The following is a 25,784-nucleotide window of genomic DNA, read 5'->3' on the forward strand; positions in this document are numbered from 1 at the left end:
CTCCTGGATGTAGTCCCTTATAAGCCCCTCAAATAGTTTCCCCACAATGGACGTTAAGCTTACGGGTCTATAGTTACCTGGGGAAGTTCGAGAGCCCTTTTTGAAGATCGGCATTACATTTGCCTTACGCCAGTCCCTCGGCACAATACCAGTAAGCAAAGAATCACGGAATATTTCATACAAGGGTAGTGAAATTACAGAACTGAGTTCCCTAAGAACTCTGGGGTGCAATCCATCAGGCCCTGGAGCTTTGGTTACATTGAGTTTGTTTAATTTATCTTGGACCATATCTATAGTAAACCAGTTCAGTACATTACATGTGTTAGCAGCACTGGCCCCACCCACCTCAGTACTGGCCCCACCCACCACAGCTCCATCCTCTTTTGTATATACAGAACTGAAGAACCCATTAAGTAACTCAGCTTTCTCCTGATCCCCAGTTATTAATTCCCCGTCGCCATTATTTAGGGGTCCTACATGCTCTGACCTTGGTTTTTTTGCATTAATATATTTGAAGAATTTTTTGGGGTTTCTTTTGCTTTCTATAGCTACCTGCCTTTCATTGTGAATTTTTGCTGCTTTTATTACATTTTTACAGGTTTTGTTGACTTCTTTGTAATGTTTAAATGCTACAGCTGACCCCTCTGATTTATATTTTTTGAATGCCCCTTTTTTCTCATTTATAGCCCTTCTAACCTCGGTTGTAAGCCATGTGGGATTGGATTTTAACCGTTTATATTTGTTACCCATAGGAATATATTTGGCAGTACAGTTATTTAATGTGGATTTGAAGATTTCCCATTTATTAGCTGTATCCGTATGTGACAGCAGCCGCTCCCAGTCTATGCCCTGAAGTTCTGCCCTTAACCCAGGAAAATTGGCCCTTTTAAAATTAAGAGTTTTTGCCCTCCCAACATGTTTTTCTTTTCTACACTTTAAGCTAAAAGTCACTATATTGTGGTCACTATTACCCAGGTGTTCATGGACAGTGACATCCCCAACCAGCTCAGCGTTGTTAGAAATAACCAGATCCAACAAGGCATCACTTCTAGTTGGCTCCTCAACAAGCTGGCCTAGAAAATTATCCTGCAGGAGGTTAAGAAATTCCCTCCCCTTTGTGGTTTTAGCTGAACCGTGACCCCAATCTATATCTGGGTAGTTGAGGTCCCCCATTATCACTACTGTTCCCTCCCGGGCAGCCCGCTCTATTTGTCTATTCAACTGGCCATCTACCTCCTCAGTAATGTTGGGGGGTCTATAGATTACACCAAGAATAATTTTTTCACTCTTTACCTCCTTCTGTAGTTCTACCCATAATGCTTCCACATCATCACAGTCATCGCCCACTATTGCATCTTTTACACTCACTTTAATATCATTTCTGACATACAGACATACTCCTCCTCCCCTTCTGCCCACCCGGTCCCTTCTGAACAACGTAAATCCCTGAATATTGACAGCCCAGTCATGTGAGGAGTCCAGCCATGTCTCAGTCACACCAACCACATCAATGGACTCCTCCAGAACCAAGGCCTCCAGCTCCCCCATCTTGCTGGCTAGACTTCTGGCATTAGTTACCATACACTTTATATTACCATTGAGTTTAACCGCTTCATTATAAGAAATGGGATTTATTACTGTGCTGTGGCTACAATCATCCTCACTGTTCATCCGCAACATATGGATCTCCCTATGCACTGTTTTTATCCTCCCCCCACAGGACCCTTCTCCTCCCTCCTCATTGTTCTGTCCCCTCTCTAACCTATCCACCACTATATTACACACTACATTGTCCTCCCTCCACATCCCTAGTTTAAAAACCCCTCCACCCCTTCTAGGATTCTCTCCCCCAGCACAGCGGACCCCCTTCCATTAAGGTGCAAATTATCTGCGGAAAACAGTTTGTACCCCAATGAAAAGTCAGCCCAGTGCTCTAAAAACCCAAACCCTTCTTCTCTACACCACGACTTGAGCCATGCATTTAACTCCCTAAGCTCCCGCTGTCTTTCCTGCGATGCGCATGGCACAGGCAGTATTCCAGAGAATACCACCTTGGAGGTCCTCCCCTTCAACTTAGCACCTAGTTCTCTAAAATTATTTTTAATAGACCTCCACCTACCTTGTATCCTGTCATTGGTTCCCACATGGACCACGACAGCTGGGTCATCCCCAGCCCCCCCAAGTAATTTATCCACCCTTTCCACCACATGCCGAACCCTGGCACCAGGGAGACAGCAAACCATTCGGTTGAGGCGGTCTTGGCGACAAATTATTCTATCCGTCTTCCTGATTATAGAATCCCCTACAACCACTAGCTGTCTAGGCCTACCTACATTACCATCCCGCCCACTACTAGTTGGACTGTTCCCCCGGCTGTTAGAGAGAACAGGTTCCACTAGAGCTGCCATTTCTGACACGGATGCCCTTGCATCATCACCTAACTTGGCAATTTTGCTTGGGCATATAGTAGGAGAAGTGGCCTTCCTTTTCTTGGATCCCTTACTGGTCCCTCTAACTACATTAACCCAGCTACTTACTTGGGCCTCCTGATCTATATCACCACCCTCCATCTCTAACCCACTAACTTCCTGCTCAGTGAGCCGAAGTTCCCTCTCAAGGTGGCCAAGTTCCCTCAGTGTTGCAATATGCTTCTCCAGATCTCTAACTCGAGCTTCTAGATGGGCAACATGCTCACATCTGTCACAGCGGTAATCACCCTGGAACTCCTGCTCCAGTTGTGCGTACATGCGGCAGACTGCGCACTGAATGAATCCTTCCATCTCGCTAGCCATCATCCTCAGTGCAACAAAAACAGCGAAAAAGAAAGAGATTTAGCACTTACCAGAACTTGTAACTCCTTCTTTCAACTCCTTTTTTAAACTCCACTTATTTTCAACCACTTGTGAGCAAGCACACACAGTGAGTGCTGAGCCTTGATTTAAGCACCTGAGATCAATTAACCCCACCCCCAGGTGCAGAGCAGACCAGAGAAAAAAAAACTGTTTGGACCTGTTTAACTAAGGCTAGGTTCACACTGCGTTTTGAGCATCCGTTTAACGGATCCGTTTTTTTTAACGTCCACAAAAAAAGGGTCAGCAACGTTTTTTTGTCCGTTTTTGTCCGTCAAAAAAAACGGATCCGTTTTTTGTTATAATGGAAGTCAATGGAAAAACGGATGCACACAAATGAATCCGTTTTTTGCAATCCGTTTTTCATGCGTTTTTTGCAAAAAACGGATGCGTTAAACGGATGCTGAAAACGCAGTGTGAACCTAGCCTAAGCAACTATGGCACTAGCTATCTATGCACTGCAGCAATGCACACCACACAATTGCACAAAAACAACAATATATCAGTCACTCCAAACCCACAGAATCACCAACAACTCCTTTTTTAAACTCCACTTATTTTCAACCATTTGTCAGCAAGCACAGTGAGCTTTAAATTTTTTTCTGGTTTCGCAGTGTACTTTATGAAAAAATCAGCCTGTCATTGCAAAGTACAATTAGTGGTGCAAAAAATAAGGGCTCATGTGGGTTTCTAGGTAAGAAAATGCAAGTGCTATGGCCTTTTAAGCACAAGGAGGACAAAACGAAAAATGCAAGTGCTATGGCCTTTTAAGCACAAGGAGGACAAAAATCTGCAAATAAATCTAGATACATATCTAACACAATGCCTTATATTAATAAATTTATATTTATTAATATAAAGCTAATTGAAAAAAAAACGCTCATATGAACCTCATATGAACCTTAGAACTTCAACTGTTTTTCTTTCTTTTTTTTTTTTTTTGCTTCTTTTTCGTCTTAGTTAAGTAACTTGTACACTATGATGGGTCATTAGTTGTAGTGATTTATTAATAGCAGGAACACAAAATTACTCATTTAATTCCAGTTCCTCCTCTTTTTGTCCTTTATTTTTCCCAGTATGAAAGTCAGGATGTGTTTTAGTGCATTTGTTACTATCGCTTAGCCTTTGGATAGAGTTCTCATTTTCCACAGTAATCTTTATGTGGTGCAATGGAATTAATTAAAGTTAAATCCTTGGATTACATTATAGTAGTAAAAGTACATCTAATGCTGCAAGTGTAAGAGTAACCATCAACAAAAGCAGATGTAGTTGTTAGAAATAAGCTGGAAATAAGATGGGTTTACTTTAGAGTGTTATTTCACACTAATCTCCTTGGAATTAAGATACTAAGTGGTTGGAGAAGCAGTGATTTCCTGAATAATGTGACACTAGAGGAAGGCTGGATTCATAGTTTTTTTTTGTAAAAGTAAAACATGGACCTGAAACAGGATGATTCAATAATGTGCCTATACCGTAACATCCTGCTGCCATAGATTTGCATTGCTGATCCTGGGGAAGCACGTCAGAAAGGCACAATCAATCACTTAACTGTGTTGAAAGCCCCTCAGAAAGTCTATGAATTCATTACCAGATCTATTTGAAAACAATAAGTCAAATCAGCATTGAAAAGGATAGCCAAACGTGATGTGAATACAGATTCTGGATTCCAAATAGAAGAAGAGTATGGCATGTATGTAATAGATATATTCTTCTGTTTTTGTTTTGTAAGCGCACACACAGTTTACATGTAGCAGTTTTTCATTGCTTATTTCCTACTGCACCTGGAGGTATTCACAGAAATCCACAGAAAATTGAGAAGAGTACTTAATAGAAGGTTTATAAGCCATGTGTGCTTATACATAATCCACCGAGGACAGTTCCCTGGAATTATTTTACATAAAGGTGATCACATAATTGACCTGTTTTTAATTTTTTTCCATGTAGGTTTGATCCTCAAACACATTAAACAACATTGGGGGTAATATTTCCCTCCCTAACATAATATTCCAGTGGGTTTTAATTTTAGTTGGTTTTGTTTCTCATTGTTTTATTCTAAAGTAGAATAACAAGATCTGTTGTACTTTCTGCCAGATCCATCAGAGCACATGAGAAGAGATAATGTGATTGCCATTCACCCAGATTTTAGAATGATCGTGTTGGCGAACAGACCTGGGTTTCCATTCTTGGGAAATGATTTCTTTGGTGCATTGGGTAAGTTGTGATTTTGGAATAAAATCTACTGGCAAGATAAAACCTAACAGATTGATGTATTAAAAAAACAGTAGGCAATACCCAATAAGCAGATGCCAGTTATCTAAACAATTTCTGCAGTGGCTATTAAAATACATTTGACCAGCACTTTAGTCAACCCTGGCAGTTTTGTGACATTACGCTGCATGGAGGAAAGTGAAGCCACATTTCTATTAGTACAATCAACACATATTTACTTGCTGGTTGTAATGATAACTTCAATATAAGCAGTAGAGATGTTTTTTAAATATCCACATTCCTAATTTTGATAAACAGTTAAAGGTTAGTAATAAAGTTGATTGTTTTGACTATTTAGCTTATAGTATTTTATATATATATATATATATATATATATATATATATATATATATATATATATATAAAATGTTCATCCCTGATCACTTATGCGATTGATCACAGTCATTGCTGGATTGTTTGTCTGGTACATGTCACGTATTTCACATTCTGCTGTGATAACACCATGTTCACACTATGTAAAAGTACGGCCGTTGTTGCAATCGGCAACAATGGCCGTACTTTGCACGTATATACACATTGCCTTTCCTATGGGATCCCAGCCGGAGCGTATACACATCGTATTAGCTCCAGCCGGGATCCCTCACAGTGCCACAAAGAACTGCCATGTCAGTTTTCTGCTGCCGCTATTCATTGAATAGCGGCCGTAGGAAACCATGTCAGTGTACACTATGAAGCGTACGGCTCCAGATGCTTGCTTCTTAGTGTGCAGTGGCAAGTTCTAATACGCCCGCATCAGAACTCTACGGCAGGAAAGATCATCCGGCCAGTACAGCAGTAACGGCCCGGATGATCTTTTCAGAGACAGGCCCCTCCGTGAGTAAATGATTTTAAGACTCATCTTTGCAATGTACCGTATGTGTTGCACATCTCATTCTAAGCTGTTGCCAGATAGTAAAACCTTTAAGACAATATCACAATGACATGTCAGAATTTTTTTTAAGCATTACTTCTGTTAAAAAATCTCAAGTCTTCCAGTACTTATCAGCTGCTCATAGACATAGGCATGTAGGATATACAGAAGCTAATAAGTATTGAAAGACTTGAAATTTTTTAATAGAAGTAAATTACGGATCTCTGGAACTTTCTGACCCCAGTTGATTTGAAAGATAACATTTTTTGCTGAAGTTGCCCTTTAAACTTTTTTGATCAATGAAGCCCATTGTGTCCTATAAGACAGTATAACACAGGGGATATCTCTCTCTCTCTCACAGGGGATATCTTCAGTTGCCATGCAGTGGATAATCCAGTGCCTCAGTCAGAGCTTGCTATGCTAAGACAATATGGTCCTAATGTGCCTGATGCCATATTGCAAAAACTTGTAGCTGCCTTTGGAGAGCTCAGGAGTATGGCAGACCAAGGAATTATCTCATATCCTTATTCAACCAGAGAGGTTGTTAACATTGTGAAACACCTAGAGGTAAGTGCATGAAATAAATAAAAATCATACATTCATAGCAGTATTTGCCTACATCCTTCTGCAAATGATACATTACATAGCTCCATAGTATGTTTGAAAAGTACCATACACTATGTCTGTCAGTAAATTAACCAGAGGCTTTAAAAAAAACTGTGATGCACTTCATGGGAAAAAAAAATAAAAGTCACAAAAGTTATATGCCTAGACTGTGACCTATTGAAGAAATCACATAGAAATAAATGGGTTGTTGAAGGTGCTATCAATAATTAGGTGTGTGTACCTTTGTTCTCTGATCACATCCTTGGCCATTGGTGTAACAACACATGCAGCACCTATTTTCTTTTCTTTTTTTAATTATATTAAACATGGACTGTCCTCTATACAATACAGAAATCTGAATATCATCTATATCACTGTTTAAATTTACATTCCTTCTAGCCTATTCCTTACAAGTGGCCTGTAAACAGGACCAACAATAGTCCTATTATGTAGTATTAGGCTGGGTTCACACAAAGTATATTTCAGTCAGTATTGTGGTCCTCATATTGCATCCTCAACCAGGACTGGATTGAAAACACAGAAGGGCTCTGTTCACACAATGGTGAAATTAAGTGGATGGCCGCCATATAACGGTAAATAACTTCCATTATTTCAATAAACAGTAAATATTTGCCATTAAATGGCGGTCATCCACTCAATTTCATTATTGTGTGAACAGAGCCTTTCTGTGTTTTCAATCCACATTTCATTGCATTTCTGAAGGAAATGTAATACCACTCCCGTATGCCTCTGCAAAAGGTGGGCAGTTTAAAGAACTACAGTCATGGCCAAAAGTTTTGAGAATGATACAAATATTAATTTTTACAAAGTCTACTGCTTCAGTTTTTAAATTGGCAATTTGCATATACTCCAAAATGTTCTAAAGAGTGATCAGCTTAACAGCAATTACTTGCAAAGTCAATATTTGCCTAGAAAATGAACTTTATCCCTCAAAACCTATTTCAACATCATTGCAGCCCTGCCTTAAAAGGACCAGCTAACATCGTTTCAGTGATTGCTCCATTAACACAGGTGTGGGTGTTGATGAGGACAGGGCTGGAGATCAATCTGTCATGATTAAGTAAGAATGACACCACTGGACACTTTAAAAGGAGGCTGGTGCTTGCCATCATTGTTTCTCTTCTGTTAACCATGGTTATCTCTAAAGATACACATGCAGTCATCATTGCACTGCACAAAAATGGCCTAACAGGGAAGAGTATCGCAGCTAGAAAGATTGCACCTCAGTCAACAATCTATCGCATCATAAAGAACTTCAAGGAGAGAGGTTCCATTGTTGCCAAAAAGGCTCCAGGGCGCCCAAGAAAGACCAGCAAGCGCCAGGACCGTCTCTTAAAAGTGTTTCAGCTGTGGGATCGGGCTACCAGCAGTGCAGAGCTTGCTCAGGAATGGCAGCAGGCAGGTGTGAGTGCATCTGCACGCACTGTGAGGCGGAGACTCTTGGAGCAAGGCCTGGTCTCAAGGAGAGCAGCAAAGAAGCCACTTCTCTCCAGAAAAAACATCAGGTACAGACTGATATTCTGCAAAAGGTACAGTGAGTGGACTGCTGAGGACTGGGGTAAAGTCATTTTTTCTAATAAATCCCCTTTCCAATTGTTTGGGACATCTGGAAAACAGCTTATTCGGAGAAGATGAGGTAAGCCCTACCACCAGTCTTGTCTCATGCCAACTGTAAAGCATCCTGAATCCATTCATGTGTGGGGTTGCTTCTCAGCCAAGGGAATCGGCTCTCTCACAGTCTTGCCTAAAAACACAGCTATGAAGAATGGTACCGGAATGTCCTCCAAGAGCAACTTCTCCTAACCGTCCAAGAGCAGTTTGGCTATCAACAATGCCTTTTTCAGCATGATGGAGCACCTTACCATAAAGCAAAGGTGATAACTAAATGGCTCAGGGAACAAAACATAGAGATTTTGGGTCCATGGCCTGGAAACTCCCCAGATCTTAATCCCATTTAGAACTTGTGGTCAATCATCAAGAGACGGGTGGACAAACAAAAACCAACAAATTCTGACAAAATGCAAGCATTGATTGTGCAAGAATGGATTGCTATCAGTCAGGATTTGGTCCAAAAGTTGATTAATAGCATGCCAGGGAAAATTGAAGAGGTCCTGAAGAGAACACTGAAAATATTGACTTACTGCATTAACTCATACTAACTATCAATAAAAGCTTATGTTACTCATAATATGATTGCAATTATATTTCTGTATGTGATAAAAACATCTGACAAACACACATAAAAACTGGAGGGCAGCAGATCATGTGAATATATAACATTTGTGTCATTCTCAAAACTTTTGGCCATGACTGTATATTGTTGCCTCTCCTGCAATTCCTGAATGGAGGCTGCAAAACTAAAACCACCAATGACACTACAACATCTAGTGGCAGCTGTATGCATACATTTTGAAACATCTATGATTGTTTTGAACTGCGTTTGCTCTCAAGACAACACTATATCTAAGTGAAATTAGAACAGGAATGATGTCAGGAAAACCCTACAAAATACATCAAAGGACATTTTTTTGTAGGTTGCCTTAAAGAAAGTGATATGCTGTTTTATTGAGTAGGTAAACAACCTGAAAGAGTACAGCTAAATAAAGATTGTGTTCTGTTGTACTTAATCTTGGTTTACCCTTTCTACTAATGCTTTTTGAAAGGACCCTGCAGCTTTTGTGAATTAAGCTACAATTAAGACGCAAAGACTAAAGGGAAATGCTTACATCGATTAGCTTTAAAAATAGCCTAAAACGTGAAAATATAAATGAATGAAAGATACAGACGTGTTGCTTTTCATCAATAAACCAGACTAACTGATGTTTTTGTGAATTAATGAATCCAACAGTAATCTAATTCTTGCGATCGATAGGCTGGTATTGCTGGCACAGCCCACATAGCAGGAACTTGACGTAATAGTATTATTTCTATACATTACCTTGTGTTACTATAAAAAAAAAAATGATTAATAATGTTTTTTTTGTGTAAAAGTGAGCACTGGATGTTTAAATGTACTTGTAATTCGCATTACAGGGAATGTGTCATCTAGATGGGTTTTTAGTGATTAAATCCAGATACTAAACATGTTCAAATTTTATTTCATTGTTTTTGTACATTATTATGAGCTATATCGCCTGAGGTTCAGCTCTACCCTATTAACAGAATTTAGAGAGATATTTTACAGCAGCTTCATGGACATAGAAAACAATAAACTGAAGCTGTCCCATATGGGGGTGTTTTTTAGGCATTCCCTGTGCCATAGTCATTGTGTGATGGGTGGTGACAGGGTCCAGGGTCTAGACTAGCATCTATTACAAATAGCCTGATCCTGTCCTATCTACATACTGGTGTCATATTTCATTGTAATGCTGCATGTCATGGTAATAGTTTCATAAAGAAAGATACTCTTAAAGTATCTAGGCTTTTTACTAGGCCTCATGGCAACAATGAAAATAATAATTCAGGACTATTTTAAAACATGGTAAGTTGAAAATTAAAAAATATATGTTTAACATAAAAACTTGATGTAAAGTGTAATTACAGTATAATATGTGGCATGTCTGTTCGGGAATGCACCGAGGACAGGATCAATGTGACAGCGCCGTTGACTTTATATACTTTATAACAATACAGTCGGTTGCACTGCCGGATTAATTATTTCCTCAGCGCATGCCTTAACGCCTATTTTAGCAGTGTATCCTGCTGCCAGAAAAAAAAGTTTTAAATAGAGATGAGCCAACCTGCAGCTTTCCTGGGTACATCCGAACCAGAGTGTGCTGCATTTGAATAAAGAAGTTGGAAAAAGAAAAGCCTAGAAAAGCCTATGGCTGTATCCATACTTTCCAGGCAGCCTTAGGGCTACATCCAACTTCTTTAGCCGGTAATCAGATGCTGCACGCTTGGGTTCAGACGAACCTGAGTGTACTTGAGGTTTGCTTATCTCTATTTTTAAAGGCAGAGACGCTCCTCATTTTGCATACAACACATTCTTGAAATTGGCACCATTAAATGAGTGTAATAGTCCAAGTGGAATATTTTAGGAAGAGCCTCCAAAAGTATGGTTGCCATTTGTATTATTTATTTTTAAAGCTATTCCCATATAATGTGGTTGCATTGCGCATGTGTTGCTCCATTACACTATGGGCACACCTAAGTGCTATATGCTCTAGTCTTTCCATGGACTCGTGTAATTCCCATAGTATCCCATCCCACTAGACTAGTCAGTAGACTCCAATATACTAATGGTGGGAGTGTCACCTCCAGAGGCATCACCTATCAGGCATTTATTCCATACATACCCCTTATAAATTCCCCTTGAACTCTACCTATGTTCCTTAGGCTAGGTTCACACTGCGTTTTCAGCATCCGTTTAACGCATCTGTTTTTTGCAAAAAACGCATGAAAAACGGATTGCAAAAAACTGATTCATTTGTGTGCATCCGTTTTTCCATTGACTTCCATTATAAAAAAAAACGGATCAGTTTTTTTTGACGGACCAAAACGGACAAAAAAACGTTGCTGACCCTATTTTTCTGGGCGTTAAAAAAAACGGATCCGTTTAACGGATGCTTAAAACGCAGTGTGAACCTAGCCTTATCTAATAATTATATCTTTACTATTGACTACTTGGCTACACTTGCATTGCAGCTATGAGGTCTATGATCCGTGTGTCTGGAGCCTGATAAGACAGAAGAAGTGTTGCAGACTACAGAGGCTTGATTTGCAGCCATCCCGTCTTCATACCTATAAGGATTATACGGAAAGCAGACAGAAAATGTCCTACCTCTTATGCTGTCCAGCATGTCACTTCCACTGTGCTCTACCTGTCTATGCTGATACTTCTGCAGATGAGAGGGACGGGATCATGTTGTGCCAAATATTACCAATGTCTTTGCGACATTGGGCGGCTGTTGGACATTGTGTCCAGGCATGGTTTTGCACGCATGCAATGCCCACAACATACTCCTGTCCCCTTCTCATCTGTTGAAGTTTCTTGCACGTACGGGCCGAGGGAGGAAGGGGAGTGCTGGAAAGCAAAGGGGGAGATAGGACTTTTTTTGGCTTTCTGGATAACCCCTTTAACACTGTGCTCACTTCTTTCATTAGCACAAGCCCATCAACTGTTTAATGTATGATGTGTTTTTCCCCCTTAACACAATAGTAGGCATCATTTATAAAAAATGTGATGAGGAGGCACTGATATAATGTACTGGGATAAAGAAGTCTGAAGCATTCCTTTAAAGTGTTACTGTTGTTACAAAAAAAATAACTTTTCACATGTCATAGAGAAATGTCAACAGTTTTGATCGGTTCGGGTCTCAGTATTCAGACCCATACCGACCGGAAGAATGAGCGCTGAGAAGATGCGCTGAAACTCTTTTTTCTAACTTGCTTAGCGCATCTTTTCCGCACTCATTCTGCCGATTGGTACAAGTCTGAACACTCAGACACGGACCGATCAAAACTTTTGACATGTCTCTATGACATGTCAAATGTTTTTTGCAACAGCACTGACACTTTAACCCTTAGGCGACAGCTCAAAGTCAACAGCTGCATCCGATTACTTAATGCAGCCGTTCCCTGGTGTCTAGTGGGGAGGATCGCTCCTCCGGGACAGCGATCCACACATCTTACCCCTTCTGTGGTCAGTGCCGTAATGGCGCTGATCCTGGCTCGGCACTCGATTGCTTCCAGCAGCAGCCGGAAGCAATCAATGTGCCTATCTCATCGATCTATGCTGCATATCTATGCAGCATAGGGCTGGGTTCACACTACGTATATTTCAGTCAGTATTGTGGTCCTCATATTGCAACCAAAACCAGGAGTGGATTAAAAACGCAGAAAGGCTCTGTTCACATAATGTTGAAATTGAGTGGATGGCCGCCATTAAATGGTAAATATTTGCTGTTTTTTTAAAACACCGTCTGTTGTATTGAAATAATGGCAGTTATTTACTGTTATATGGCGGCCATCCACTCAATTTCAACATTGTGTCAAGCTATCTGATTAGAATGGTCAACTGCTCCACTCTTCCTCTGCACAAGGTTTGATAAATCTTCTGGTCCCTGCATAAAGGTCCTGTTACACAGAGAGATTATTTGTCATAGAAGAAAAATTGAGAGTGCACTCACCATAAAACCTTTTTTTCAATCCATAGCAGACAACGGCATGGCACGCCAGCACCCTCCACTGATCGTTACAGCTGTTTCGTGCTAATCACAGCACTTACTGTGACGTCACCTCTTCTGTGTCTACTGACGTCAGTGGCTTGGCCCTTTAAGCCGCAGACACAGCTGAAGAGGTGACGTCAGAGGAAGTGCTGTGATTAACACGAAACAGCTGTAACGATCAGTGGAGGGTGCTAGCGTGCCAAGGCCTTTCTCTGCTATGGATTGCGATTTTTAAAGGACTCAATAAAGAAAGTTTTTATGGTGAGTGCACTCTCAATTTTTCTTCTATGACAAGTATTGGATGGACTATGTGTATTCGAGTAGTTTGCATCACCTGAACTGTGGTCACAATCCGTTCCCCCTACTACCTGCACAACCTGATAAGAATCCCGTCCCTAGTATCCGTAGTGCCGACTACTCTAACTACACTTTTGCTGTTTCACAGAGAGATTATGTGCCTACTCAGGCTGATGTCTCCCTGTGTGATAGAGACAGCGATCAGCAAACGAACAATTAACGAGTCATGTAATAGGCTCTGTAAGTGATCACCAATCTAGAATACATGGCAGGTCAGGCTGTGCAAAGCCTGAAGGGATTCTCACTAAAGGCTATGTTAGACAGTCTGACTTGCTGTGTGAGCGAATGCCAATCTGCTAGATCGCTGCCTGCTTAGCATCTGCCAAAGACTGTCCTCTTCACTTATCTTTCATTAGGCAGTACACATTACACAGTAGTTTTACAAGCATACATTTCCAATTCAATATATTTTCAGCACTTTTCTATACAGCTTATATAATGTATATTATGTTTCCTGCTTTATCTCCATCCAGAAATTTCCCAATGAGGGGCTGGCAAATGTTGTCCGCAATGTCTTTGACTTTGATTCCTACAACCAAGAAATGCGTGAAATCTTGATTAACTCCTTACATAAGCATGGGATTCCAATAGGAGCCAAACCATCCAGTGTCCATCTTGCTAAGGAGTAAGGATTAATAATGTTTTATAAACATATTTTATAAGCATTTTACTGTCCGGGGGCATCCTACTTTATATGTTAATAAGGAATATTGAAGGATGGTTTGCATGTCTTTGTGGAAATGTTAGCAGCTGTTCCAATAAAACAAAGCTTTTGCTTTTTTTTTTAACGTGTGCTTTTGTGCTTCTCTTTTTCTGAAGACATCGACTGTGAAATAAAAACTTTTTTTTATAGAGGGTTGTTCTTTACCACATAGATAAATCAGGGGGGGGGTGACTTTGGTTTCATTTAATTTAATTTATTTTCTTTTCATTATTTCAAATTTCTTATTCAACATTTGTCCCTATCTTGGAAATCTTCAATTCTTTAATGCAGTCTTTCAAGCAGTGCTTGAAAAAGGCTACTATGGCAAAACGTCACATTGGTGTGTGAATAAACCCTAAGGATTTCTGTTGGACGTGCTGTCTCTTTTGCGTTTTTTGGATACTTTGAAGCCAACCTGGTCCGGTTTGGTGAGGCGTGCACCCACACTCAATATTTTCTTAACGTGCTACTGAGAGACTGTGTTTTGAAATACTGTAGGTAAAATGCAGTTTAGAATACTTGGTAGCTGCTTTTTTGAGATATGTATGGTGTTTTCATAATCTCCTATATATTAGGTTTCATTGCATAATTACCAACCATTTACTTATTGTCACAAATGAAATAAAATACAGTGTTGTTTACTACAGATTCTATGTCTAAATAAACCCATCTCTATCTTATAATCATTTACCTTTTACCCTTTTTTACCTTTACCTATCCAAAATCAGCCTACACATACTACTTCAACAACTTGGATTTTCCTTTAATTCTTTACTTCACTTGTAGACCACTGTACGGCTCCGTTTACACAGAGCAAAACTGGCAGAATTCCGCCAGCCCCCGTGTCATAATGACAGTCTATGGGAGGCTCGCGTGCCTCCTCTCTCTGCGCTGAAGAATGGACATGTCCACTCTTCAGCGCGGAGAAACACGTAGAGAGGAGGCGCGCGAGCCTCCCATAGACTGTGTGAACGGAGCCTACCGCTTACCAGTCTCCCTGCCTGTATGGAATAAGTCCATACACAGTACATACAGATGAGCGAGGCTCCACATGCTTTATTATTGTTGGGCTGACTGAAAGCCAACTTTATTCTTACTTATTGTTAAAAGGAAGTTGATACTAGTTTCTTACTTGCCAAATCACAGGCACTATGAACACACTGACTCAAGATGATTTCTGTGTTGAGGAAATCATCACAGTTAGGGTACATTACATTGGCAGGTGATTTCTGGACATAAAATTCTTAAGGAACTTCAGTGTAATCTAGAAAATTCAAGATTTTATGTGATCATCAAGAATTTTTTGTGAAAATTGAATATAGTCTTGAAGTTTTAGCTGTTTGCCCTTGGACAGTATGTGTCAAAGAGGAAAAATAGCCATACAGGGAGGTACATCCACTGCAGCTCTGCTCATCCTTGGGGAGGTAAAGTAATAATCCATCTTATTTATTTTTATTTGTTCCAAGATGCATGGGAGTCTATTGGCGTCAGATTTAGCTGTAATGTAATGTAATGACATGGCATGCATCTCAGATATCTGTACCAAAGCAGCTTTGTCTAGGTCTGTCAGTGCATCCTTCCATCCCTCTACCTATTTGTTTTATTTCCAGTTGTTAAAGTCTGTATAATGTGAAATCCTTTAGAGGCAGCTTTTATATAGTCAGCTGTAAGTGAGATATGTTGAAGAAATGCCTTTTTGTTGAGGAGCTGCATGTATTACTCAGAAATGGCCGCCTAGTGTTTTCAAATGTTAATTCAAAATGTGCTATTCCCTTGTGTTTCCTATCTTGTTTTCTTCCAGAAAGGTCATTACATAATGAATTCAACTATTTTAAAATGGCCTGTCATACCCTTCAGTGTTAAAATTCTGGATATTGTTCAGTTTTTACAGGGAACACATTTAGAAACCTGACATATAGCACTGGTAGAGACAGGAGGATGACAGAAGGAAACAAACAACTATTATTTCAGACTCTCCATGATTACCTTGTAGAACGTTTAATATTAGCAGCAATGCTAGTGCTAGATAAAAAAAATGTCAAGGGCAGCCTGACTCTGCGATTATCATCCATGAAATGACATTACTTGGTACATAAAATCTGAATGAAGCTGCTTCAATTATTCATTGGTAAATTTGAACTATTAATGCCAGCCTTGTCATAAACATCATTTTGCTTAAAAAGAGAGCTTTGCATTACAACATCTAAACTGATGTTTTTTTTATGCTTATCAAATATATTGTAATCTATGTATTATTAGCAAAATAACTCCAGGTATCAAGGAGTCATAAAAGACAACAAACAGGATCTTACAGGATTGTCCATATGTGGAAATTTTTATTCAGTTTTTTAACAATTATGTAAAACAACAAGGACCCATCTGGGTTACATGGTAAGGTACAAGAGGTTCACGGAGACAATTCTCATTTACATGAAAATGTAAGAAGTCTCCTGTCCACTATGACCAATAGCCCATCACGAAACACGACCACTGTGGTCTTGTGCTTTAATGTACATATGGGCAACAGATTAGGTTATTCCATGGGGCCTGGCTGATTTAGGATTTACTGGCCTGAAGATAATTGGGAACAACTGCCTTTAAAGAACAATATAATTTACACAGGCTAAAATTCTGTGCACCAATAAAATCTAACTTTTAATAATTATGGGCCTAATTCATTAAGACCACAGGCTGTGATTTGGTGTAATTTGTACTAATGTAGATGGAGTAACAATAGCGCTGTGTGTCTGCAGAACACACCAATAACTTGCACATTAAAATTTGTGTGGTGTGCAAGCTATTGCCATCCTCTAGCTCTATTGCCTGTACAGCAAAGTGTAAGGGCCTCCTTTACATGTTAGGAAAATCCATTCAGATTTCTTATCAGGAAATCCGGATATATTTCCTGACCCATAAACTTCTATTGTCACGGACATCCTTCAGGATTTTTTCCAAAGTCTATCAGTTCCGAAAAATAGGTCAGAAATTTATTGAACCTGTCCAGTTTTTGTCTGGACTACCATCACAAAAGCGTCCAGATGCCACAATACTTTTTTTTTCCGGTCAGGAAATTATGAAAACCAATTATAAAAAAAGTAAAAACAATCACGCTCCTGATATAAACACTAAAATTAGCGTGTGTACTGCTGCGAGCTACAGCTAGTGGTTACTGCCTCCAGTATAGATATAAACAATAAATATAAATAAAAAATGCTGTGCCGCGCTAAGTACTGTATACCTTAAAACATAGTCGTTATTATCAGTGCATTTATAAAGCCAGTGCAAAGTATTAAAGCGGGCCGCTCACAGTTAGTGTGTGTGTGGGCTGGCTTGGATCTGTAGTCCTCCACGTCCGTGAACCTGTATGGCTTTCTAATTGATGCTTGAGATGTCCTGTTCGGATCAGTGGATTGTCGATCACTGCTTTCCTATAGGGCTTAGTCACAAAGTCTTTTCAAAAAAGTTTTTCCACAAATAGGGTGCGCGCCCCGGCCGGTGGCGAGTGGAGCCCTAAGTACGGGAATCCCGAATGAGAATCCTTCTGTGACGTCACACATACTACGGGTCGCTACGTGAGGCAAGATACTTCCTCGAAGCGTTTCAAAGGATACGTCCTTCTTTCTCAAGAGGCTCTTGCGAAAGAAGGACGTATCCTTTGAAACGCGTCGAGGAAGTATCTTGCCTCACATAGTGACCTGTAGTATCTGTGACGTCACAGAAGGATTCTCATTCGGGATTCCCGTAGTTAGGGCTCCACGTGCCACCGGCCGGGGCGTGCATCCTATTTGTGGAAAAACTTTGTGGAAAAGACTTTGTGACTAAGCCCTATAGGAACGCAGTGATCGACAATTCACTGATCCGAACAGGACATCTCAAGCATCAATTAGAAAGCCATACAGGTTCACGGACGTGGAGGACTACAGATCCAAGCCAGCCCACACACACACACTAACGGTGAGCGGCCCGCTTTAATACTTTCCACTGGCTTTATAAATGCACTGATAATAACTACTATGTTTTAAGGTATACAGTACTTAGAGCGGCACGGCATTTTTTATTTATATTTAAATTATGAAAACCCTCCTGACTGTGAAGACAATCCTGATGGTTTCCTGAAGGCATTTGATCAGGATTTCCTGACAGTAAAATCTTACACGGACATGTGAAGGGAGCCTTAATGTTTTTATTTTAATACAAATTACACAGAACCACTGCCTAGGTCTCTAATTATTAAAAATTAAAGGGCTATTCCATGTTAGAACACTTTTATCTACAGGATAAGTGTAATAACACTTTAGATATTAGGTAACATAATAAGTGTAATAACACTTTTATCTACAGGATGAGTGTAATATCATGGGGGTTAATTTCTAGAATGCCCCATAATCTTGAGAACAGCGCTCCTAGTTTCTATTTTGAAAATAGCAGTGAGTCACTAATGCACTTTGCTGCTTTATTCATTGTCTATGGAGCTGCCGAAGGTAGCTGAGCATTGTACTGGGCTATCTCCAGCAACGCCATAAACGATGAATAGAGCTGCAGTATTTGCAACTTACTGCTTTAAATTCAAAACAAACTGCACTCCTGCAGCCTGACACTTCAAGTGTGCTAACTCAGAATACTGCTTTTAAAGTCTCACTGTCGATTATAAGTCTAAATCAACAGTATATGTGAAAGTTTGCCATATACTGTACATTCATAATTTTTTTTTGTTATCCTGCTGTAAAACAAAGCTGAACTTACCAGAAGTCCAGGTCCAGTCTCCTGAAGAAAGACTTTTAGGGCCCTATTACACAGCCTGATCTAGAGGAGCAAGCGAGCGATGATCTGTCGGTGCTTGCTTGCTTGCTCCTTGTTAAAAATTGTTCACGGAGCCCGAAGGAGGTAGCGGTAATCTGCTTGTGCCGCTCCTGTTGCACAGAGTGACGACCAGCGTCATCGGGATTTTGGTTTCTGTTGTAAAGAAGCGGTCAGCCGACATTGTTCATGTCGGCTGATCGTTGTTTTACAACAATCACCCAAAGTCATTATCATCCGGAACGAGCAGTAATCTGCCAAGTATGGCCAATGATTGCTTTGTGTAATTGTACACTTAGGGGGGCATTTATTAAGTCCGGCGTTTTTTACGCCGGACTTAAAAATGCCCCCACAGCTCTGGCGCTACGGAGATTTATGTAGAGGTGGACTGCCTCTACATAAATCCCGTGCGCGCCGATGCGCACCGCCGAAAACCTACGCCAGCTGAGGACTGGAGTAGGTTTTCGGCGTATATTTGGGCGGAATGGATGGTAAATCGCGCGGACTCTGAGCCCGCGCCCTCCGTTCTGCCCACTACACTCCCCCTTTCCCCCCCCCCGGCGTACTCGGCAGAAAGTGCCGATTTGCGAATATTTTATTCGCAAATCGGCCATTTGCGTATAAAACAATACGCAAATCGGCACTTTCCGCCGAAAATCATCCGTTCGCAGGATGATACATGTGGCCCTTAGTCTTGTGCTGGTTGAAAAAAAGAGACTGCTCAGTGTGTCCATCAATTACAAGACTGCCTTCACTGTGAGCGCTCAGATGACCTGGGAAACACAGGATTTCATGTGTTTAGGGAAAAAAAAAGTCAAAATACAGGAAGTGCCACGTTTTCTATGAAACACAATATAGAAAAAGCAGGCACCACTATACAAAACAATACAGCAATCAGGTGCAACACCAAGTGTTTTCCATGATAACTAAAAAAAATAATAATAAATGTAAATGGAAAACTTGCTTTATATCACATCTACTGTTAATTTAGGGTTTGAAAGGTATAACAACAGCTACAGTTTAAGTTCTGTTGGTATACATATTTTAGCCTATAAAAGAAAGGGTATATAATTTACAACAAGGTCATTTGTATAAAGGGAATTTGGTTATTTTTTCCACCGTGGATAACAGTATTTTTTTGCTCTTGAGCTTCACAATATAACGCTGTATTTCTTCTACTCCCTCTCAGTTTAGCTTTGAGTAGTGGTTGAGCAAATAGTTTGCCAATCTAAAAATATCTTTATTTGTGTGTGCAAACTATTACAGTAATGCTGCTAAAAACCCACAATGAAGAATGTAAAAAAGCATAACTAATGATACGTTTTAGAAATAATTGGTTCATCTGGGTATTTGGTGCTTTAAAAGGTAATTCGGCTGATAGTGAGCCCATGTAAAAGTGTCAGCGATCAGCTGAGTTGCAGGAAAACGCCCGGATCTTTTGACTGGTCGTAAAATTTATCATTGACTATGTATTTTAATGGCCGCATGAACAATACAGGGATCATTTGTGTGGCCTGGCGGTAAATTTTTTTTGTAAAGATTGTATTTAAATGTCCACAGGAACAATACAGGGATCTTTTGTGCGGTCTGGACGCTCAATTAATTGTTCCATGTAAAGGCACTGCAAACGAGCGCTGATCTCGATCGCTTCTCCTTTGTGGCCACAGATGGCTGAAGATTGCACCGTCTAAAAGGACTTTTATTCATAAAGCAGTTTCATATAGTTGATTCTGGCTATTTCTTTACACAGCGTAAAAAATATTACTCTGACCATAATATACACTTAAACTGTATGCAAGTAATGATGTATAATAAAAAAAAAAAAAACTGCATACATATAGCTTGTACTCATTGAAGGTTTACCTTTAAATGTCTTTTGACATGTTGGTAAGTAATTGACACACAAGCTATGTAGAAAATAAAAGGAGCAGCACTCACTAAACATTGTATCAATTCCTACTGTTGTTTAGGTAGGGAGTTAAGGGGGTGGGTTCTGGTCCAGAACCCAGCTATTAAGCCGTCAAGGCAGTAACGCAATTGAGCTATCTATGACTTTCCTTGACAGTATGTCCCTTTGGGTTTTAGTGAAATGTCTGTTTAGATTCACCCATGCTGGAAAAAAAGAAAACAGCTAAAAGATAAAATATAAATAAATAAATATAAATAAATTTTGGTTTATCATAGCTTCCATGTTTACAACATCTATGAAGGCTACATAACAGTGGAAACATGATTTAAAAAAAAAAAAACTGACAGGCTTGGTGAGAGCCTATAAAAGTATAACCGTCATTTAAACTAACTTTTCACCTGCCGTACAGATATTTCAAAAGTGTACAGATGTGTCAAAACTCAGTGCCAAGATCCCCACCTATTTCTAGGTATAATGGGTGAACAAAGCCAAATAGAAATACTTCTGCATCAAAATTATGTTGCCAATCTACACTTGTCTCTTGCATATGTAGTGGGGGAAAGGCAGACCAAGCCACCTAAGGCAATGTGCAACCCAAAAAAAAATACCATTTTATCCTTTTACATATTTTCTACGGTACAACTCTGTCCCTGATGGGAATACATAGGGACACTGGTTGCAACAAGCTGGATCTTTTACAACTGGCGTCCCGTCCGATGTGCCATAGCGTTAAAGGGGTCTCAGCACTGGACATATGGACCATCCGACATATTTGCCCTCCAGCCTAATCAAAAAATGCTTGAATGCAAGACTGGTTTTAGGGGGAGATATTGAATTTATGCCCCAATGATCTAAACTTTTGACATCGCTATGTGACATGTCAAAAGATTTTTTTTTTTTTAAATAACCGTGGCGCTTTAAGGAACCACGACACATTTTAGTAGTTTCACTTTATTGGCGATGAATTGATTCAGTGTTAAATAGCCCTAGTTGTTTTATGTATATGTCAATGAGCTCTAGTGCTTCCAGTGTATTATTTAACAATCGCACATATCATACTGTGATGGTGTAGATGTTTCCAGCAATGGCATGTGCCCTTTAGCTCATCATTAACTGAACCAGAAAACACAGTGTGAACCTATGAAGCGTGGGAGTGTGAAGAGTACTGTTGACAAGTCTGGACATGAAGACCTGAGACCACGATTAGATCATTTACTCAGATACAATGGTTTATTTTCTTACATCTGCCAGGGAACATCTAGTTTTTATTAATTTAATCAGTGAATTACTTGCTAGAGAGGAGCATTTTTGCTTTTGCCTGATTTATGAATTAATTTTCTTTGCCAGATTGAATTTCCAGACTTGAGATATGTTTTTGGCAAATCAATTCTTCCATTGTAATCTCAGGGCTGAGAAATCAGAAAAACCTAATGGCTCATTGCTATTTGTTACTTATCAAGTCTAAGTGGCAGGCAGTAGAGGGCATATCTTACACACTGTTAGGGTATGTGCACACTACGGAATAGGCGAGGAATTTCAAGCAGATTCTGCATGAAGTTCTGCCTGTTCCATTAATTCAATGGGATTTCTGAAGCGCAATCGGCCCAAAGAATTGACATGTTAATTCTTGGGCGGATTACAGATTGTGCTTGAGAAATCCCATTGAATCAATGGGACAGGCATAACTTCAAACAGAATCTGCTTGAAATACCTATTCCATAGTGTGCACATACCCTGATAGTGATGAATTACATCTCTGTTGCATTATTATGTATAGCCTTTTCCCTTAGTCTTATTCTAAAAGGTCTTTACACAAGTGCTAGGCCCTATATCAGGTCCCCCTTTTGAATATCTACTTCTCTCCTTACATCTTCTATTTGTTTTTCCCTCCACAGGTTGCCACTTCCAGATCTTAGTTTCATCGGCCACTGGACTATAAACCAGGCAGGAAATGCTCGCCGGAAGCTTTTGTGTCCAACAGAAACACATCAGCTTTTTATAAAGGTTAATTTGTTTGTTTTTAACTCTTTTTGCTTTTCCTTATGAAACAAAATAACCAGAGACAAATATTGGCTTTATAGCTTTATCCTTTGTAGAGTTGCAAGCCTTTTGTGACACAGTGTCCACAGCTGTATAAAGAAATTTAATAAATGTTGCTATCTATACTTCTAACAGCATGATATTGCACAGTTGCCTTAAAGAGGTTATCCTGTAGGAGAACAATTTAATAAGAAACTGAATACAATTACAAGGGGACACAGTCTGAGGTTAGTTGGGGAAAAGATCAAAAGCAACACAAAAAAATATTACTTTACTAAAAGAGTAGTAGCTGCTTGGAACAAACTTCCAGCAGATGCAGTTGCTAAATCTAAAATAACTGACTGTAAACATGTCTGGGATACACATATATCAATCCTAACATAATAAAAAAGCAGCACTCTCCAATCCCCAGCTTGACACACACTAAATACCAGCTCATTAAATTACCGCCCACAGCCGAGACTCTCCCAAGCCATACTTATCTGTGATATCTGAGGAAACAGTAGTCTTAGGGCCCTATTCCACCGGACGATTATCGTTTGCATAATCGTTAACGATCTCAAGCGACCGCTATTGCGAAAGACCTGAAAACGTTCACTCATTTCCATGGAACGATAATCGTTACTTATGATTGTAATTGCGATCGTTTTTCTTCGCTATTTATTCGCTATTGCGTTCGTATCTATTGCAAACGACCGAACAATGTCTTATTCAATGCGAACGATTTGCGAACGTTTTGCGAATGAGCAACGATAAAAATAGGTCCAGGTCTTATAAAGCGATCAACGACTTCTCGTTCGGTCATTAATCGTTAAATGCATTTCAACCGAACGATTATCGTTTAGATTCGAACGATTTAACGATAATCTGAATGATAATCGTCCTGTGGAATAGGGCCCTTAGTAGGTTTACCAATTGTAATAGGTGAAAATATTTTATGTGTGGAGAAAGGGTATGCAAAATAGCTGTCACACCACCTAAGAAAAGGTGGCATTCCTTCATGTCTGTTTTACACCATCTAGGAATCACACCAACCGATGTCTGCATGCTACAGATCTAAGTGCCTGTTTGTGTGTCTGGGGGTGTGGGGGATCAGATTAGGGAACCTAAAAGGCCTGCTTGAAAAGATGAGTTTTAAGGGCACATTTGAAGCTTTGGGTATTGGAAGTGAAGTAATGCATTCCATGGAACTGGTGCAGTTAAGGAAGATGTTAGGCGTAGGTCATTAGCAGAGAGTGTAAAGCATGGGTAGGCCTGTAGACAGAAATATGGGAGGAGATGTATGGAGGTGCAGCATTGTGGAGAGCTTTGTGGGTGAGCAAGTATAGCGGCTGGATAGAGAGATCAGCCTGTCTGCTTTATTAAGAATAGATTGGAGAAGGGAGAGTTTCGCGGAAGGAAGGTCGATAAGTAAGAAATTGCATAATTCCTTAATGATCTATAATGATGTGTATCTTTTTACTTAGGGCCCAGTGTATATAAATGTACAGGCTTATTCACTGGAGCATTCAGAATCACGATCCCTGAGTTTCACTGAGGAAATGGCTCATTGGAGCATTCCCATGAATGAAGTGAATATTGTGTGTGATGTCATTGTCTCTTCAGGTATGTTCAGTTCTGTCATACCAATATATTGTTTTTTACTGCAAACATACCAAACCAGTGGATTGTTATTACTTTTATCTGTTATTTCATGCACTAGCATTTATGCTGTCACATTGTCTAATAGTGTTTCAGTTGATTTGTTCATGTCTGTTTAGCACAGTTTTTACTGCAAAATGTGTATGTTTTTGCCTTTGTTTTCTAACTTCCCTTAATATTAGGTTTTTAAAAATCTTAATATGTCTTTAGGGACTCAAGTTCATTTAAAATTATTATTACAGGCAATAAGGGTTACCAAACAGGACAATACAAAGTCAAAAGTTAATGGCTCGTACTGGTACGTAAGGTTAGAGGTTAAGGTTACAGTGTACAAGGTGAGGGGAGGAAGGCAGTAGGTAAGGGGGAGCAGCTAGTCAAAGCGTGGTGCAAATAAGGTACACCAAAACCTTTTAGTTCAGTCTGTATACTGTTTCATGTGAAATCCGATCACAAAATTTTTTTTTACAAAAGGAACTTCAACGCTGATTTATAACTACATCAACATTGACATGGGTGTAACTATAAGACTATGTTCACACAATGTACTGACAACGGCCACTGTCTTGCATGTTCACATTATTTTATTTCTATTTGGATTGCGGTTACCTTTGGGTGTGGCCGCAGTCCAATTAAGCATTGCACACAATGTAAAGTATAGCCGGCAGCCATACCTTACATTGTGTGGCCAGCTAAAATAGACATAGACACGTTCATTATTTTCTGTGGCCACAGTTCAAAAACAGCTGTAGTGTATACTGTGTGAACATTATGTGAACATGGCCTAACAGTACCGGCAACAGCATTATTGCTACATACATTGCTTGTTTGTGTTACCTGTCATTTGGTGGTGTGTGTGTGGGGGGGCAGAGGTGGCACCTCATTTAGCAATGGGGCACTACAAATTCTAGCTACACCCCTGAAAGTTGACCTTGGATCTAGTTATAAATCAGCATCGAAGATTGTTCAGGAAAGGAGAGATTAGGGCTACAGATCAAGCCAACTGTCACAGCAAGCCTGTACTCTGTGAAGATAAGAAGGCTATAGAACAAAAACTAGGCAAAACTGTCAATCAAGTGGAATTTTTTTTTACACCATAATAAGTGCAAAGGAAGAATAAAAAAAGCATGTAAATGTATTGATATAGTGTTTACAAATCTTTAATCAAATAAAATATATTGTCTAAGATGAGTATAACCCATTCTGATTAGTTTATTATTTCTTCCTAGATAATGATACAGACAGTGTGGTGTATGTAGTCACCTGCAATCCAGTGTCATTGTACTTTATGAAGACTAATGGCGATAAAGGATACTATGTGGATTTGTATGACATATTCCCTAGAACCGTCGGTGGTGTATGGCAACCGTCTGTCAGTGTAGCACCTCTGGGTCATCCGCTGACTGGGCAGGTGATTCTACATGAACAACAGGTAGCTCTTCTTTACTGATTTGTGTCTCATATAAATATACTTCCATTTTTCTTTCTCAGATGCTCAGTCCTAAAGAGCTTGACGTGTCTATGATGCTGCTATGGGGGGAGGGTCATATAACTC

The 25,784-nt window shown here is 39.7% G+C and overlaps 1 protein-coding gene across 3 annotated transcripts in view; it reads left to right on the plus strand.

Annotated features, from left to right (window-relative positions):
- Nucleotides 1-25,784, plus strand: part of VWA8 (von Willebrand factor A domain containing 8) — a 192,216-nt gene that overhangs the window by 97,482 nt on the left and 68,950 nt on the right. For all 3 annotated transcript variants that reach the window (XM_069970562.1, XM_069970561.1, XM_069970563.1), the window contains exons 25-30: nucleotides 4,941-5,060; nucleotides 6,350-6,555; nucleotides 13,616-13,767; nucleotides 22,447-22,555; nucleotides 24,058-24,196; nucleotides 25,459-25,661. In XM_069970562.1, the coding sequence (XP_069826663.1) occupies nucleotides 4,941-5,060; nucleotides 6,350-6,555; nucleotides 13,616-13,767; nucleotides 22,447-22,555; nucleotides 24,058-24,196; nucleotides 25,459-25,661 (929 nt within the window). The remainder of the gene's footprint in view (nucleotides 1-4,940; nucleotides 5,061-6,349; nucleotides 6,556-13,615; nucleotides 13,768-22,446; nucleotides 22,556-24,057; nucleotides 24,197-25,458; nucleotides 25,662-25,784) is intronic.

This window comes from Dendropsophus ebraccatus, chromosome 5, assembly GCF_027789765.1.
Source record: "Dendropsophus ebraccatus isolate aDenEbr1 chromosome 5, aDenEbr1.pat, whole genome shotgun sequence".
NCBI lineage: Eukaryota > Metazoa > Chordata > Amphibia > Anura > Hylidae > Dendropsophus > Dendropsophus ebraccatus.